An 18,462-nucleotide genomic window follows, 5' to 3' on the forward strand; every position below is an offset into this window, starting at 1 on the left:
AGCCAACAAATGGCACTCAGAGAGCCGGCCCATTCGGGTGGGTGGAATCCAAGCAGCGGTGCTTCCCGAACAAAAGATTGTGGCCGCGGGAAGCAAAGGAGGCCGAGTGGCGGTGAAGAAGGGTGGGGGGTGGGAAGGCATATATCGCAAATTACCGGTTGTTTTATCTCCCGCTGGAAGCTCCATGAAGCTGCTTTCTCATACCCCGTTTGCTGGTCTCCGATAGGAGTCCAAGATGGCGGATCCATGCTGCATTAGCTGATAGGGGACCTCTCCATAAATCTCTCCTCGCTCTCCATTCTCTGTCAGTTTTCTCACTCCATTTGGTGCTTGGCTGAGTTCTTTATCTCTTCATTTGATGTTTTAGGGTTTCAGGATTGTTGTTTTCTCTGTTCGGCTTAGTTTTTTGGATCTTTGCTGTGGAGGGACGGCGTGGTGCTTCTGCCTAGAGTGCCATTTTGCTGGAAGTCTCCACTTTTTTTTAATCAAAAATGAACATTTAAATTGTTGTATTCTCTGAATATAGAGTATTTACCACCACAGCAAGATCTGCCAGACATACATGCTAAATGGCAAAGATGGAGCCACTAGGAATAAAAATATTATCACAGATAATATACAAAATGATAAGTATATAAATGGATGAGAGCTGACCAAATCATGACAAAACCTTCAGCTTTATAAAGTAACTTTAGTGTTTCTTTATATTGATAACTGTTTGTAAAAAAGTAAAATGCAACTAAACACTAAAATACAACATAGTGTTTCTATTTACACATTCAAGGAGAAAAAAAAATTAGAAAGGAGATACATACCTTGTGTACCAACAATCTCCATGTGAAGGTGGGCCAGACCACTAGCTATTGAAAGTGCCAGTCTGATCATTCCAGCCACTGTCACTATGTTTCTATTCAAATAATCATATAAGGAGCCTTGTTCATGATATTCCGATACAAGCCAAAGTTGAGTCCAAGTTCCATTATCTAACAAGAAAAAAAAATCTATTGTGGTAAAAATATATATAACACAACATTTGCCAATTCAACATTTTTTATATGTACAATTCAGTGACATTGATTATATTAAGCATGTTGTGCAACCATCACCCGCATCCATTGCCAAATTAGGAAAATACTTTTATTGCTGTAAATATATGTCTAAGAAACAAATACCAGTGCTTAAAGTTAATTTATATTGTAACAAAGCAAAGTGAATTCATGATGTTAGCAGTGCAAGTTAGTAAAGTCAAAATTCTCAATGGATTCCGGAAGATGTTGATATGTTGTTGTTATTATCTGTCGTCAAGCCGATTCTGACTCCTAGTGACCCTATGGGACAGAGTAGAACTGCCCCATAAGGTTTCCAAGGCTGAAATGTTTACGGGAGCAGATCACCAGGTCTTTTCTCCTGCAGAGCAGCTGGTAGGTTCAAACCACCAACCTTTCAGTTAGTAGCTGAGTGCTTAACAATTGTGCCACCAGGGCTCCTCGTTGATATATTAGAACCAATTATATGTACCCATCATAGCTATAGGGAGCTATGAGGCAGTGATTCTAGCCACTAAACAATTCCTTTTTTATTTCCTCTATATCAATATCTGCTGGTAATAGCAATCACATGATCGGAGAAACCACTGAGATATGCATCTAGGTTCAGAGTTATGTTACAATTATTCTGAGCTTTTAAGAAAGATTGTACCAATAAAAATGTGAAACATAACAAATTTACACAAAGTATTACTATCAAAAAAGCTCTAACATTCTAAGAATGTTCATGCTATTCACCTTTCAAAACATGAAGTTGATCATTTTCCCCAAGAGTTTGTATTAAGAGCCAAGCACAATTACGAGATATTTTCCAATCATTTTCCCCATTTAACCAAAAATTAATCCAACTTATAAAATATTTTCATTAGAAAAGAAATCAGCCTAAAACTTCTCTAGGTATTAGAGTCCCCAGAGTTCGATTTAGCCTTCGGAATAAAGTGTCTATAATAGCCCTGGGCCATTCTGACTAGTTCTGACGCTCAGGGAAGGACTCTATAATGAACATTTGCTAAGAACATTTTCTGCCAGGTGCTTTATGTATAAGGGCTGCTCATTATTCAAATATTTGATTTCCAAGTCCAGGTAGTAATAAAATTTCCTAGAATTGTGAAAGTCAACAAAACAGGATAAAGTTCACTAATCAACTGACCACATAAAAATCTAACCCTATTCACACCTCTCTTTCCGCTTGCCACCAGTGACTATTTTTGCCCTCACATCAATGTCTTTATCAGGCAGTTGACTAAAACGTGAAACTGTACATCTTGCCAAAGATACAGGCATTCATGATGATGAAAGTGATGTTAGAGACCATTTGGAATCATACACAAAGCCACTGACAAGTAAGGATCAGACAAAGGTAGACCAATTAGATTAAGAAGAAAAAATTAAAGGATTAGCTGAGCTTTCTTGTGCAATATTTTATAATCCAATAAATATTGTGATTAATTCAGCCCCATCACGATGGTCCATATAACCATAGTCATTACTGCTTTGGTAGCATTGTGAATTAGTATGAACATACAAATTTGGTTTGTGGTATTAGGTAATTCAGCCCAAGATTAGGAAGGAAAAGAAAAAGTTCATAAGAGTTGAGTGAGAAACGTGTCATTTTCGATAGTCTGGATTATTCTCAAAGTATATGTAGTTAAGAATTTGAAAGAACCTTTTTTTTTTAGCTCAAATTAGCTTTATTCAGTTTTTCCCTAAACTCTACCAAATTAGGAATGAAACATCATCAGCAAACATAATTATGGATAAAATGTACAAAAATGCTGTGCTTCTCTTTGCCATTTACTTATCAATGAATAACTTTATGATCAACTTTATACTAGACAAAAATAACTGTGGATTTTGAATTTTCACAAGTAAGAGTGGATCTGTGATAGCCATGGATAATTTGTTTCAATCTTTTTTAAGATAGTGGTTACAATCATTACCTCACCAAAGTTCTTTATGTGTACTACTGTTTCAAGTAAAAAAATAAATAATAATTGGCTGGATCAAGTTTTTCTTGCTTTTATTCCCTGTTTCCCTTTGGAAAAAGCAATAATGCACTGTTAAATGAGTAAAAACTATGAAAAAAAGAAGAAACAGAGGACAGAAAATCCACAAGGATTTATACAAGGATATATATATATACAAGGATATATATATATCAAGGATATATACAGTATGTTACGAACATTGAATTAAATACCAGAAAGTTGGCCTTGTCTTGCTCAATGAAACTCAAAAAGTAATAATACTGTTTGGGGTCGTTAATGTTCAACCTCAAGATACAAATTATGCACAAAGTAACATTAATAGAAAATTTCATTAAAATGGTCTTGCTTGCTGCTATTCTAACACAATCTAAAGAGATAACGTTCATAGAAAACTTGAGTCGTGGAAATGAAACCTGTTACAGAGAAGAAAAACACAGCTTTAACAAAGGTGAATATTTAGCTGGCATTTATTGGTATGTCTATATCAGTTACTAAAATACCAAAATACTTCTCTCCTGGGTGATAAGCAACTGCTAGTTAAAACTACCAAATGACACTCCTTTGCTCCAGCCACCCAAACTAACACCTCCCCTATCCTTCCGGATACCTCCGGATCCATCCATGATCTCATAACTAACTAAAGGGTTAAAACCTAGCTTGGCAGGGTTCTCCAGGACTCTGCTCCAGCTCAGCCTTCTGTTCTGATTGGCTGGTTCCTGCACCATATGAATCATCAAGTATTTTAAATACCCAACTGGCTATAGCGTCATCATAATTTCCTATGACAGCCTTGCCCTGTTTTATTGTATGGTTATGTACATTTATCTGTAGAGAAAAGGATTTTCTCTCCACAATAGGGAAATTAGACTTTTATGTAGCTGTCATTAAAACAAAGAGATTAATTTATTTATTCTCATCTTATAATAGACATAACATTTTTATTTGCTGGACCCAGTTATAGGAGCCCTGGTGGCAGAGTAGTTAAGTGCTTGGCTGCTAATGGAAAGGCTGGCGGTTCAAACCCACCAGCTGCTCTGTGGGAGAAAGATGTGGCAGTCTGCTTCCATAAAAATGACAGCCTTGGAAACCCTACGGGGCAGTTCTACTCTGTCCTATAGGATCGCTATGAGTCAGAATAGACTTGACTGCAATGGGTTTCGTATGGGTTGGACCCAATTAGATTGAAAATATACCTTTGTTGTCAGCAGCAATGAAACCAAGGATGTTCTCATGTCGCAGCATAACCGTCTGATAAATTTCTGCCTCTCGAAACCAAGATCTTTCATCTCTGGAGGAGAATATTTTCACAGCCACATCTTCCCCACACCATCTTCCATGCCACACCTCACCAAATCTACCTTTTCCTACTACTTCCTGAAGTACAATCGTCCTTGCAATTGTTCTTTGAACCAACAGAGGTAGACCTAAGCAAAGAAGAGGTGGAATGAAGGATAAAAATAAGGAAGTGCCAGAAAAAAACTGTCATGTGACCACCACTTTTGCGTTAAAAAATGTAAGCACTTTAATAATTTTACTGATTTTGAAGAAATAAGCACTGTTATACCAAACTTTAATTTCCATGTATGCTTGAAAAAAAATACATTCTTAATATGAAATTCTCTTCTCATATTCAAAAGTATAAACTTCATGAACACCACCTGTTGCTGCAGATGTCTGATTTTCCAGAATTGTTGCAAACCTCCCTGATTTGCCCACCAAACGCAATCAGGTTATTAAATACACAAGGGTAAAAAACACATTTTTGTTAGACTCTAAAATAAAGTGTACGATTCGTAGTACAACTGAAAAGGCAAAAGAATACCTTGTGAGTTTGTTTTCAAAACCAAAATAAAGTTGGAAAGTGAAGAATCAAATCCAATGGTCAAGTGAGGCAACGATGTTACACTAAAAGTAAGACATAGTCATAGAAAATATCAAATGAACACTTTCCCTGGAACAAAAGAATTTCAAAGAAAATCTATTCTGAGTATATATAATTTGTTTATATTCTTTGAACCGATAGCGTCACTTCTAGAATTCTATCCTAAAGATATAATGCAAAATGCAGAAAAATATGTCCAAAATGTCTAATACATTATGATTATTATAGTTCTAGGAAAAAGGAGGAAAAGTGTCAGATAATAGACAAACTGTGAAATACAGTGCAGAGATTAAGAGCACAAATAAGAGAGTTTGGTTCAAATTTCAGCTGTGCCAGGTGGAGCTAGGAAACCATGGGCAGGTTATTGAACCTCTCTCAGTTTCAGCTTCCTCACCTGAAAAAATGGAGATAATAACATTACTTATCTCATACGGCTAGAATGAGAATTAATAAGACCATCAAGAGAATAAGCTTGTGCATGTTAAGGAACTAGCACAGTCTGGCATACCACACACTCAGTCATGGTTAGTCCTTAATATTATGTTATAGTCACAGGAGTCACTTGGAGATAGTAATAATGAAGCTGCTTATGAAGAGGTACTTTTTAATGATAAGGAAAAGCATGTTTGCTATAATGTTAAGTGAAAATGGCATAGTAAATTTTATGCATATAAATAAATGTGTCTAGCTATTTAAAATACACACAAAAAAAGACTGAAAAAGAAATATGCTACACGCTAAAATGGTTATTTCTATTTGGTGGAGTCAGGATGAATTGTTATCTTCTTTCTACTTCTCAACATTTTGTTTATTTCCTCAATGGGTATCTATTACTCTTATAATTAGATGTAAAATATTTAAGGAGATTACCATGTAAATTTATTCTGGAAAGTCACATTTTTGTTATTGTCATTGTACTCAGATGGCCAGAACCCTCATAGTAACAATCCTGTAGCTCCTGTGAGCTTTGATTCCTGATCCTAAAATAGGATACTGTATATTCAGATGTTGTCATCTTCATGAGAATCACCCACTATGGTTAAATAAACACAGATTATAACATTCATAGTTATGGGTCTCAACAATTAGCCACAAAGTTCTAGAGTCAGAAAAGTCTTTCGAGATCATTGGGTTTAACTTTATTATTGTGTAGATGAGACAACTGAGGCCTGGCAGTAATCAATGACTTGCCCAGGACTGTGCTCTTAGTGGGAGGTAGACCTAGAACTTAAACCCTGGTCTTCAATCCTCGCTCTCGCCCTCTCACTACTCAGTGGATATGACTGAAGCCCTCCTCTGTTGGGAAGACTTCTAGCAGCAAGCTGTAAAATAGGTTATTTCTGTAGGATACAATCAATTTTACCGATTGACTACACACTAAAAATTATACTAACAATCTTCATTAGGTTGGTTACCAACTAATTAGGCCAAATCTCTCTCTCTCACACATATACACACACCTCTCTCTCTCTCTCTCACACACACACACACAAACACTGACACAAACGTCACCACCATCTCCACCACCACTGCCAATCAAATAAAGAACTAGATAAGCCAGTGTTTTCAAACTACAAATTGATCAAGCGCATAGTCAGTGGTGCAGACCAGGAACAAAGAAAACACAACATCCAATAAAGTACTAAACACATCAGTTAAGGTGAGATGGTAAAACTCAATGAAAGTTGCTTCAGTATTATTCAAAGCAAGCACCAAAAATAATCTGATTAATTCTTGTGTTACATACTTAGAAATTTCATTTCAAGATAGATGGACTTTGCCTCTCCCTGTAGGTGTATTTTACTCTTTTTACCAGAGAGTACAAAGTTGATGCCTCTCTTATGGAAAGACATCTTTCTGTCACCGTCTGTCAGAACTGTTACACCACAAAAGGAAAACAGAAAGCTACCCAGTCTCTTAGAAGTCACCTGAGACATAATCCCCTCTCAAAGAGAGTCCAATAAAAAACAGTCCATTTTCCTCTCTTGCAGGAATTATATCTCTTTGAAGTGTGTTCCTGACAGCTTAAGAACAAGCTTCACAATTTTTGGTTGTCAACATCTGACAGAGCTGCCTCCCTTTGAAGGTTTCTGACAAGTAAGGGAAAGCAGAGGGAAGTAGAACCGCCTGATTTCCTTCCCGCATGTGAGTGTTGGTGAGGGAAGACTTGCCGTGGATAGATCCATTCTCTCTCTGATTATCAAAGGCAGTGAGGCCATCAGCTACTTTTAGCCAGTGGCCACTGACAAACATATGCATCTGACTTTAGAAAAAAATTCCTAGAATTATTTTGAATTAGTCATTCAGGAAATCATCCATGCTTGGACACGCTTGCTGTTTTCATTTTACAAGAGATCTCAGAATAATCTAAACAGATGAGAATTTAGCACAATCAATAAATTCAGATTTAGGTTTAAAGGTGTACAAAAATACCAAAAAACTTTATCATTTTTTTTTTTAATTTTATGCCATGGCTTATGATTACTTTCTTAAACTAAATATCCAATCTCCAGTTTAAAAATCTCTATCGCTTTTATCTGAAAAGCAAATCCCTGGTCATCTTCAAAATATTTAAGGAGTAACTCCAAAATCAACATTTCTACTTCACATCACCAGGTGAACTACAGTGTTTTGGTGAGGATAAAATAGGTTCAATCACTTGAATCTTCAAAATAAATTCAGGAAACTTGGCACAGATTATAGCTGTCTGTGCCCATGTGCCATGCCTGGAATGTTGCCAGTGCTCAAGAAATTGGAGTACAGGGGTGCTCAAAATTTAACATTCAGAGAAAGAAAGAGTAGTGAATCCAAACAAGTTTTACTTTTAGAGAAAGAATGCCAACTTTCTATCCAATAATTTAATTTTGATTCTAGTTTTATAAATTTAGTCATTGAAGATTTTCTTTCCAATAGTCCTCCTTTGAAAACATACTACCTAATTTGTGCAGTGACGGTGTCAACAATTAGACTTTGGTCAGCGAGAGGGCAGATGACCTTGCCCCCAGAAGCAGCAAAGACTCAAAGAGACTCTGTAGATGGCACAATTACTCTTTTCTTTTGTAAAGAATCCTTGTGAGTCCAAAGATCCTTCATGCTGAATATAGACAGTCATATAGATGTGGTCCCAGTACAATTGAAGCACCAAGCTGTGCCTCCTCTGTCATCTGCCTCTATTAATTGTGCCCGTCTGGAAGCTTCTAAAGACCATTGACAGGTGAGTTCCTCAAAAATCTGTTTGGGGTAATAATCCTTAATGATTCTCCCAAAGCAAGAAGGAATACAGGGGCTTCTGAAGTGGCTCATCTAGGCTTACCCTAGTCAACATTTCTGCAATATCGTGTGCTGGTAGGACTTCTGGAAATATATATGAGAGCAGGGAATCCCCTGAACTTTAGGGAGTTTTTTAGTATGGGGGAATACCTGCTCTGTCATCTGAAACTTAAACTGACATGTCTTGTGCTTTAGGCTATAATACAGACTGCTACGTTGAATTATTTTACCAGGTGTTCTAGAGTACCGTTAAAGAGGAAGGGAGTTATCATAGAACCCTAAAGCAGGAAAAGTCAGCAAAGGAAGTCTGTTCTGCTTCCTCTTATCTTCCATTTCTATACTTTAACTGCATGTTCTTCATTTTAATTTCAGGTCAGCTCCCTGATAACCTCAATCACATATCCCAGGGGTGCCTGCAGACTCTGAAGACCTTCATAACCACAAGCAAAGGTGTTCTAAGAACACAAACTTGCTTAACTAATATCTTTCCCCCAGAATTCAGTTTCTCAAAGGCAGTAAGTCTTTTGTGCCCATAAAGCATTACCAAGACAGCAACATGATTATTACCAGCCATAATGGGATGGAGGAGAGAAACCCCTTTTGTTTCATCAGTAAGTTCTGAAAGAATGTGAACATGAGAATTCTTTAGGCCATGACAGTTTCTTCTCTTCATCAAATCCTACACAAAGTTTCTATACCAGAATTTACCATGTACCATATCAAGAATTTTTAAAAATGGAATTCATGAAATTTGAGTCAAAAAAAAACCTTTTGATGTATTTTTAAATAAGGACTTTTCTTACTAAAGCAATAGACAACGGCCACATACCAGAGCCAGATCCTGAGGCGGTCACGTCATAAATCAGATCTTTAAGAGTTTTTCCAGCATTGACTAGATTGCACTCAGAGAGTGGTTCCTCCACATTCTGTCGCTTTTTCTTCCTGTGTGTGCACGGCCGACCTTGGCATGTCCATACAGTCAGCATTGCAGCTATGGAGAAGAGGCAAATGGGCACAGTAATAACAACGGTCAGCGCCATGGGTCCGAGTCTGGAGGCATTTGGTGATGCTGCAGTTAAAAAAAGAAAGAACATGATCACAAATTAACCCATTTTAAATATGTTCAAAATTGGCAAAGCAGTCACCAAGATTTTACACCTATAATGTACAACTTAAACAATATGCTGTTATGTTAATTGGTAAAGATTGTGTTGTCTAACCAAACATGGGCAAAGGGAGTTGAGGTTAGGTTGCAGCTAGGAATGGTTATGCCAGGTGACAATGGGAAACAGAATTAGGATCGTGGAAAGGCACTAGCACATGGGATCTTTTTTAAAAACTTCCAAAGCATTTAACACTTTCCTATTATTTTCTATTCTCTTTTCTATTTAGCAGTCCATTCTGGGAGCACATTCATTCACTCATTCATTCGTGCCATAAATAATTATTGAGCTCTTGCAACGTGTTCCCACTATTCCAGGTGCTGGAGCTATGGGGCTGAGTGAAAAATCCCAATCCCTGCTTTCGTAGAGCTTATGTTCTCATACATTTACTAAACAGGGAGTTTTGTAATACAAAGTCAACAGATGATAAGTACTATGAGCAAAAGAGCAGGAGAGAAAAGAGGGAGTGATGGCAGGATGCTACTTTAGAGAGAGTGATGAGGAAAGGCTACTCTGGGAGGTGTCTCAGCAGACCTGAGTGAAGCAAAGGAGCAACTGGTGGAGGTATCATAGGGAAGAGTGTTCCAGAAGAGGAAAAGCAAGTGCAAGGGCCCTGAGGTGGGAGCCTGCTTGGCATATTCAGGAGCAACAGCTAGCATGGACCTAGAATGCAGTAAGTGAAGGGAAATACAGAAGGAAATGGAATCATAGAGGTAAAAAAAGAAAAGATCATGTGAGGTCTTGTAGGCTAAGAGAAGGACTGTGAATTTTTTCTAAGTAGAAGCTGTTGCAGGGTTTTGAGCAGGGGAGAGACAAGATCTTTCATTTTGAATGGCTGCTGTTTGGAGAATAGACACTAGGGGGCAATAGTAAAAGCAAAGGACCAATTAAAAACCAAAAGCAGTAATTCAGTGAAACGTGATGGTCCTAGATGACAACTCTATCTAAAATAGCATATCCTACCAACCCTCATTCACTCTCTATACCCTTCTCCTTCTTTATTCTAACCCCGTCTCTTATCACCACCTAGAACATCATTTATTCATTTATTTATTATGATTCCTTCCAGAGAATGTAAGCTTCACGAGAGAAAGAACTATGTTTTGTTCACAGCTGTTCACAGCTATCCCCGCAGTGTTTACAGCAGTGCCTGACACACAGTAGGTGATCAATAAATAGTTCCAGAATGACAGAATCCTGGAAAATTCTACTAATTTTGTCCTTAATAAGTAAAAGACCAGATTTTTAGTTTTAGAAAAATAAATGTGATAACTGAAACCAAATTAAGTTTAACATTGAATTTGTGAGTCTAATTTTAAAATATACATAGCCTGTTTTAACTTAAGCTTTATTTTGCATTTTACAAATCTTTTTTTTATAATTTAGAAAAAAAAAGTGGTTCATAATGAATCTATGATGAAAGATAGCCAACCAGTTACCACTGGGTTAACTCTGACTCATGGTGACCCCATGTATATCAGAGTAGAACTGCTCTCCATAAGGTTTTCACTGACTTGATTTTTTAGAAGTAGATCGCCAGGCCTTTCTTCCAAGCACCTCTAAGTGGACTCATCTAAACTTTTGGTTAACAGCTGAGTGCGTTAACCATTTGCACTGCCCATGAACTCCTATGATAAGAGATACTTCCTGTGTTTTTCACAAAAGCTACTTTGACACCATGTTAGATGGTAAATGCCACTTGAAACTGTTAGCACATTGTTCCTTTCCATTCACCTAAAGAGAATCTCAGCATTAATTTAGTTTTTTCTCCAAGTCCTACTGTTGGTAATATAGATTTTTACTTCTAATAAACCTTGTGGTGTATTTGATAGACTATAGGAACAGAATTCTGAAGACGTAGGTTCTCAAAAAGCAAGGAGAAGTAGAAGAATGTAGGCCTTGGAGAGAGGCAAGCCCAGTTCCAATCCTGGGCTGCCACGCCGTTGCTATGTTGACTTTGGACAAACTGGCCCCCAGCTGACTCCTGAACAGGCCAACGAGAATGACAGACAGTGCAGGGAAAGCAATAGCATAATCCTTGTACCTTAAAGTCTTAAACAAATGGTAATGATAGTGGACTTGGTGAATTAAGCCATTCCTCAGGCTTCCTTCTTCACACTGACAATCTTAGAGAGTTTATTATATGAAGTACACTTGAATTTTACTTACAAAGTGTGAACAAAGACATACGAACAAATTTAAAAAGATATTTAATTCTAAAGCAAAGAGTCAGAGTCCTAAAAAAAAAAAAAAAAAGTGTTCATAAGACATTTCACTATAACCCTAACAACAGTAGTCTCTCTAATTTGCTTACTTTAAATAAGCAGAAGATTTAAAACTGTTACGTGAACTTTGGAAACAAACATAATCCATGCTCTTCGACTTTGCTTTGTGAATTCTGGCAGATCAGTAACTTTGCTTCTCCTGAGTGTTTCAGGATTCCTCTGAAATCATTAGTGGTGCAGGTGCATATGAGGAGCGCTTGGCCTTGAGTGTTCTTAAGAAGAGCTGTTAAAAGAGTTCTCTGACTTCCCTTTGCATTAGAAATTATTAATCCTGGTGCTTGTGACTTTTAAAGCTTGCTGTCATAAGAAAGTTTTATTTTCCATTTCACAATGATCTTTCAAACCTGTATTTCAAGTTGTAACTATATTGTTATGCCCTCACTCAGGTATTCTAGGCATTCTAAGAAAGCCACAGAATTTACTTGGTAACATTTCAAGTTACAGAAACATCTTTTTAAATTTTTTTTTTAAGTAAAATTCCATTATTGGATATACTTATATGGCTACCTTTTATTTGGATATATTATATGTTATTAGGCGCTATCAGCATAAACATTAGAGTGAGAGAGCTTATTGATTGCCTTCATTTTAATCAAGGTCTATTAACCAGAGTCTGGGTCATCACTACAGCAACTAATAAAGAGAAAAAGGATCAGAAGCCCTGAAAATAGAATAATCTGTATAAAAGTGGGCTGCTCTAGTGCTGGCGACTGCTTTCAGGGGTATTTATTACAGGTGGGCAATTTTTCTACTTTTGTGAACAAATTTACTGACACCACAGAGAAAGAAAAAAGATGACTCAGCAAAAATACAGGCTGGCAACACCAGTCAGAAAGAGCTCATTAAATACTGAACAATTTAAAAGCAAACATTTGTAAAACTATGTTTTAAACCAAATGCTGATTGTAATCTCTGCAGAAGAAATGAAGAGACACTGTAGTCTATACCCAACTAATCACGGTGAAGGAGACGGTAGTGCAGCTAAGAATGCATTCTTATAATACTTACCTTTGATGAGCATATTAATTTTTGAAGCAGGTTTTATATTCCTGATCAAAGAAAAACTTACTATTTGATAATTATCAATTTTTGAGATTTTCTGTGCCAATTGAGATGTACTCTCCAAGGAATAACCAGCTCCAGAGAGGGGTATGTTAATCCCAAAAGTGTGGTCTGGGGAGTGTTGCTAATTGAAGTTATTCCCCTCCCAGCAAATTGAATAGAGGAGAATGGGAAAAAGAGAAAAGCACTAGCTCAGATGAGCGAGAGCCTAGCTCACAAAGATTTACCCTGTATATAATTTCTACAGTACACTGAATGGAAACAACTCAGAGAAAGGACATTTCATCCAAGGCAGAAAGAAGAAAATGTTGATCCAAATGGGATAGAAGAGTCTGGACAGCTAGAGATTGTCAGGTGAAAGGCGAAGACTGTAAGAAGGTGAGAGAAGACAAAAAGAAAATGGAAAGGAAAGAGGAAGAATGAGAAAGAGAAAGGAAGAAAGAAACAAGCATAAACAATTTTATCTTTGTGTACTTTGCAACTTTCTCTAGAGACCTAGGTGGAACTGGTAATGATGAAAGCCAACGGTGGTTGGCAAAACCCAAGTTAAGACTGTGAAACTAGTTGAAATGCCTCAGCTTCCCCCCAAAAAAGTTCAGTACCACCACCTCCTAGCCACTTCCTATTTCTTGCTTTAGGGAAGAAAACTCAGCAAGATGAGAAAATGTAAGCATGATCCCTAGGTTTTCTCCCCTCCTGACCTCTTCTCTTTCTTTATTAAATAAAGTATGAAAACATATTAATGTTTATAAGATTTATATGACCTTCAAATTAAATAATTTGCATTAATTAAATTCTACATGCTATTTGAAGGAGATGGCTTAGAACTAAGTTGAGGCTTACAATTGGTCATTTGCTTCAAATAACTCATATTGACCAATGGCACAAAAATCTTATCGTATAATATCTGTATTCAATTTACAGACAGATTTTCCCACTATATTTGAATAGCATTCAACTGAATAAAAACAAAGACATTACAATGGAGAGACGTATAGAAACTGTTTGAGGAGAGAGGAACTAAAGATATATATACTGGCTGGACAGCTGTTTAAAAACAAATTTAGGCAAAGAAGATAGAGGTCTTCATCTAAAGTGTATTTTTGTGAAATTTTTCAAGTCTAAGGCTTCCTTCCCAAAAGTCACTGTAGCAAGTAGTTACAGAAATTTAAAAGGACCCAAACACCCCAAAATAAACTACTAACTTAGCATTGAAACCACTCCTACTCCTTTTACTAAAGGTTTTTCCCAAGTGAAAAGATACCCCTCTGTAAGGTTTATTTCATGAATGTGTAAACACCAAGTCTTCAACTGTCTCCCCCCTTCCCCACACACATACATAGCATGCGACTTTGAAATGTTCTCAGGTAATAAATCGAATAAAAAGATAATGCTACTTGAGATGCTTCCTGACGGGTCTCTTTCTGGCTTGGAACCTGGGAGAAAGAAATGCCACCATGGTCAACTGAATGATGAAGTGATGGTCTTTCCACCCTCCCACCCTATAAACTTTCTATGACACAGCCCTGTGATTTCAGTTAAATGTCTTTTGTCTAGTTCACAGTCTTCAACTTTTCTGAGGAAGAAAAAGAGTGGAAATAATATGTGCCGCTGAAGCAGAAGAGAGAATATATTTCCTCTAAGACACTGAAAGCTACCTCATTAGGTAGCTGAACAGGACTAGCTTCTTTTGTCAAAAACAAAGTGACATGCTAAGCAAGGAGAAATTTCACAAGTCTTCACGATGAAATCTTTAACCTGCCACTTCAAGTATCCTTAAATGTGGGAACCATCATTTCAAATATTTCTTGATGGTAATGAAAATACTTTTCTAATTGGTTTCAGGTTGCTTTACTAAATTGGTTCAAAGACTGGACCCAAATGGATTGATTTGTGTAGTGCTGCACTGAGAACAGCTCTTTAGGGGGGAAATGCCAGAGAAGTAGGGCAGTCAACGCTCCTGTGGAGAAAACTTCATGTAAGAGCGGGGGGAGGGGGGAAGAGATAAGAAAAAATATCTTCATGAGATATTCCCATCATGGTGAATCAGTCCAATATAAAAGAATATGTAACTGCAATTCGGCAGCACTGGGTGTAAGGACCTAAGTCACAAACACCGGTTTTATTGTTTTGTTGTTTTTGTTGTTGTTAGTTGCCATCAAGTCTGCTTTGACTCATGGCGACCCATGTATAATAGAACAAAAAGTTGCCTTGTCTGCACCATCTTCATGATCCTTTGTATGTTTGAGTCTATTGTTGCAGCCATTGTGTCAATCCATCTCACTGAGAGTTTCCTGTGCCTTTGTTGGCCCTCCACTTTACCAATCATCCCTCCGGATGACGCGTCCAAAGTAAGCAAGGTGAGGTCTTAGACAATATTCTGTGATCCAAAGGTTTTTATAGGCTAATTTTTGGAAGCAGATCACCAGGCCTTTCCTCTTAGTCTGTCTTAGTCTGGAAGCTCCACTGAAACCTGCCCACCATGAGGGACCCTGTTGGTATTTGAAATACTGGTGGCATAGCTTCCAGCATCACAGCAAGGCACAAACCATCGTAATACAGCAAACTGATAGACGAGTGGTTGTTTATTTACCTAACACTACCATTAATTCTGTACTCACTGATCACAGGCAGCCCCCAGGAGTTTGTCCTGGATTATTACTTCTTCTCAGTGACCATTATAAGTTAAATCAGGAATAATCTAGTTACAAGACAATTCAATTAAATCTCTCCAACATGCTCCACTATAGGTAGCAGCAAATGGTCTCCCCTCTGCCCACAGTGAGAATAATCGGGTCAGACAGTTTATTTCTGATCAGCATGAACCTCAACTAACAAATGCAGAATATTTTCTAATCTAAAGAGTCAGTTGAGCCATGAAGGGTGAGAAAAATAATATGATAATTATTTCTCCGTTTTTAGTCAAATCAGATGAGCTATTGACAGGCCATTCCCTTGCTCAGTGCTCAATCTATAAATGACTATCTGCATGCATTGTCTTCCCCTGGCCTGGTTTCATAATTTTATAGCAGGCAGGGAGCACCACACACAAAAGTACTTCCTGAGCAGGTTCTCCCTGTGCTGCTGGTTTTGGGGGAGAATGTGAGGAACATTAAGAAACTAAATCTTCTTCTGCCCATTAACATCTAAATTTGGGAATATAATGTTTTCATATTTTAAGGAAATAAAAATACTGCATTGAAAAATACAAACATTGGCATAAGGGGTGTCATGGATTGAATTGTGTTCCTCCAAAATGTGTATCAACTCGGCTAGTCCGATTCCCAGTATTGTGTGATTGTCCACCCTTTTGCCATCTGATGTGATTTTCCTATGTGATGTTGATGAGGCAGGATTATTGGCAGTTATGTTAATGCGGCAGGACTAAATCTACAAGATTAGGTTGTGTCTTAAGCCAATCTCTTTTGAGATATAAAAAAGAGAAGTGAGCAGAAAGACAGGGGGACCTCATACCACCAAGAAAGTCGTGCCAGGAGTGAAGTGCATCCCTTTGGACCCGGGGCCCCTGTGCAGAGAAGCTCCTAGACCAAGAGAAGATTGATGACAAGGACCTTCCTCTAGAGTTGACAGAGAGAGAAAGCCTTCCTCTGGAGCTGGTGCCCTGAATTCTAACTTCTAGCCTGCTAGCCTGTGAAAGGATAAGCTTCTGTTTGTTAAAGCCATCCACTTGTGGTATTTCTATTATAGCAGCATTAGATGTCTAAGACAAGAGGTATGAAGAACTTTCACTCAGAGATGAAATCAATAAAATGTAGACAGGACAATTTAAACAGGCTCCACAATTAGTTTTCCTTAATTGCGGGGCATGTACTCAGCAAAAATATCAGAGATTATAATTTCTTAATTTCTGTCATCAAAATATATCCTCAAATGATGTTTGTAAAGAAATTAGTAATTATTCAAGGAATATTTTAGTTGTTTTTTAATCAACCCTTTAAATGAAAAAAAAATGAAAAGTTTCTTAGAAGCTCATATCTGCTCCCCCAGCTCATAGCTGAAAGCCTTGTTCAGAGAAATCACTCAAGAATATTGATGACAAGAAAAAGTTCCATTTCTCTGTTCTGTTGTTTTTGCTAGTATATTCACACAAAACAGCCTGTTCACTTGGAAAAGATTGTTGTGTGGTAATTATGTTTTGACCTAGCTCAATGTCCTGTACATGATAATCACCCAATAAATATTAACTGAGTAAACAGATAATAGTATTTACATAACCAAGAGAATTAGGAGCTTACATTTAAGGTAAAATCCTCAGTTTAGAATTAGTTATGAATTTTATTTTCAGTTTCCTACTAGATTCCTATGAACAAAAATGTCATAACGTACTAAATCAAAGTGTACTTGTTTCATGAGACAAGAAATGCTTCTATATTAAACTTTTCAAATGCAAGTTGGACTTTGTGTGCTTATATTTCATAGCACTTTCGAAGGTATAAAAAACCATAGCACCTTTCACTTTATGGGAAAAAAAAAAAAAGCACCTGGCTGGCACACCTGTCAGGTGTACATTGAATCCTCAGAGACTTGAGCTATAAATGGATTTGTTCATGTGATGGCAGTGCAATTCCACAAGGGGTCCTGTAAGCATTTCTCAGCAGGCACACGTCACCTTGCCCTGGGTATAGCAATGAGTGTACGTTTATAATAGAAAACCATAGGAAAGCTGGGCAACAACAGTGGATTTTTTTTTAAGGAATAAAGATAATAAGGTTTTTAAACTCACAAAAGAATAACACTTCCTTCCTGTGCCTGCAATTTTTATAATTATGACATGCTTTAGAATTATTAATTTCTGATAAGTTTGATTTGGATGTTACGGCAGTTTATCTTGCTTCAGATGAAAACCACCATAGTTTAAAGTCTAATTTGGACATGCACCTAATCAATATATATTGTACACCTATGACAACTGTGACAACTGACATAATAATTTTTCTTTTTCTCTTTACACAACTGAGAAGAGAACAGGAAGGTGGCAATTGTACCGAGATTAATAAGGCACCCACATTTTGATGCTGTACATATATTTTCTTCACTGAAACTAATTACTTGCATTAGTGAAAATATAATAGCATTATTAAAATATAAATAGTGTATTGAAATCTGGGAGGCAAAATCAGAAATTATTATTATACTTATTCTTTCAAGGACTGAATGTTTTGGTAGTAAAATGGAAACAAAGATATCTGAAACTTGAAGGTTTGTATTGAATAGTCTTCCATATGAAGGGGTTCAATTAATGCAAGCATGAACTAAGTAGCAATTCTTATCAAAATTAACCCTATACATCCCCAGCTTCCCTAACTCAGATTTCCTGGTTTTATTCTGGATGAATTTTCATGGAGAATTCGGGAGTACCGTTTATGCTATGAGACATCACAACCATTTCTGAGTATTTCTCTTATGTTACCTAGTGTCACCAGAAATCACTTCTGTTACAAACTGAAATGCAATCCAGCCATGAAGGAATTAAGCAAAATATGATTCCTTCACATAGGAAAAGACATGTTTTAATATTAAGGGATAAATGTAAGAGATAAAATTGTATTAAGCAGAATAATCTCAACTCTGTTAAAAATGGAAAGTACAAGCCCACAACCACCGGAAGAAAGGAAATAGTAAAGATCAGAGCAGAAATAAATGAAATAGATAACAGAAAAACAATAGAAAGAATCAACAAAACCAAAAGTTGGTTCTTTGAAAGAATCAACAAAATCGACCAACCACCGGCCAGACTGACAAAAG

General features: G+C 37.1%; 1 protein-coding gene across 3 annotated transcripts in view; it reads right to left on the reverse strand.

Annotated features, from left to right (window-relative positions):
• Positions 1-18,462, reverse strand: part of ACVR1C (activin A receptor type 1C) — a 106,437-nt gene that overhangs the window by 23,015 nt on the left and 64,960 nt on the right. The window contains exons 3-5 of one of the 3 annotated variants that reach the window (XM_012555264.2): positions 9,016-9,255; positions 4,228-4,458; positions 816-983 (exon numbers count right to left, since the gene is read on the reverse strand). In XM_012555264.2, coding sequence (XP_012410718.1) covers positions 816-983; positions 4,228-4,458; positions 9,016-9,255 — 639 coding nt within the window. The remainder of the gene's footprint in view (positions 1-815; positions 984-4,227; positions 4,459-9,015; positions 9,256-18,462) is intronic. The other 2 variants (XM_004375402.1, XM_004375403.1) reach the window with 2 other exon arrangements.

The sequence above is a fragment of the Trichechus manatus genome, unplaced genomic scaffold (genome assembly GCF_000243295.1).
Source record: "Trichechus manatus latirostris isolate Lorelei unplaced genomic scaffold, TriManLat1.0 scaffold00036, whole genome shotgun sequence".
Lineage (NCBI taxonomy): Eukaryota > Metazoa > Chordata > Mammalia > Sirenia > Trichechidae > Trichechus > Trichechus manatus.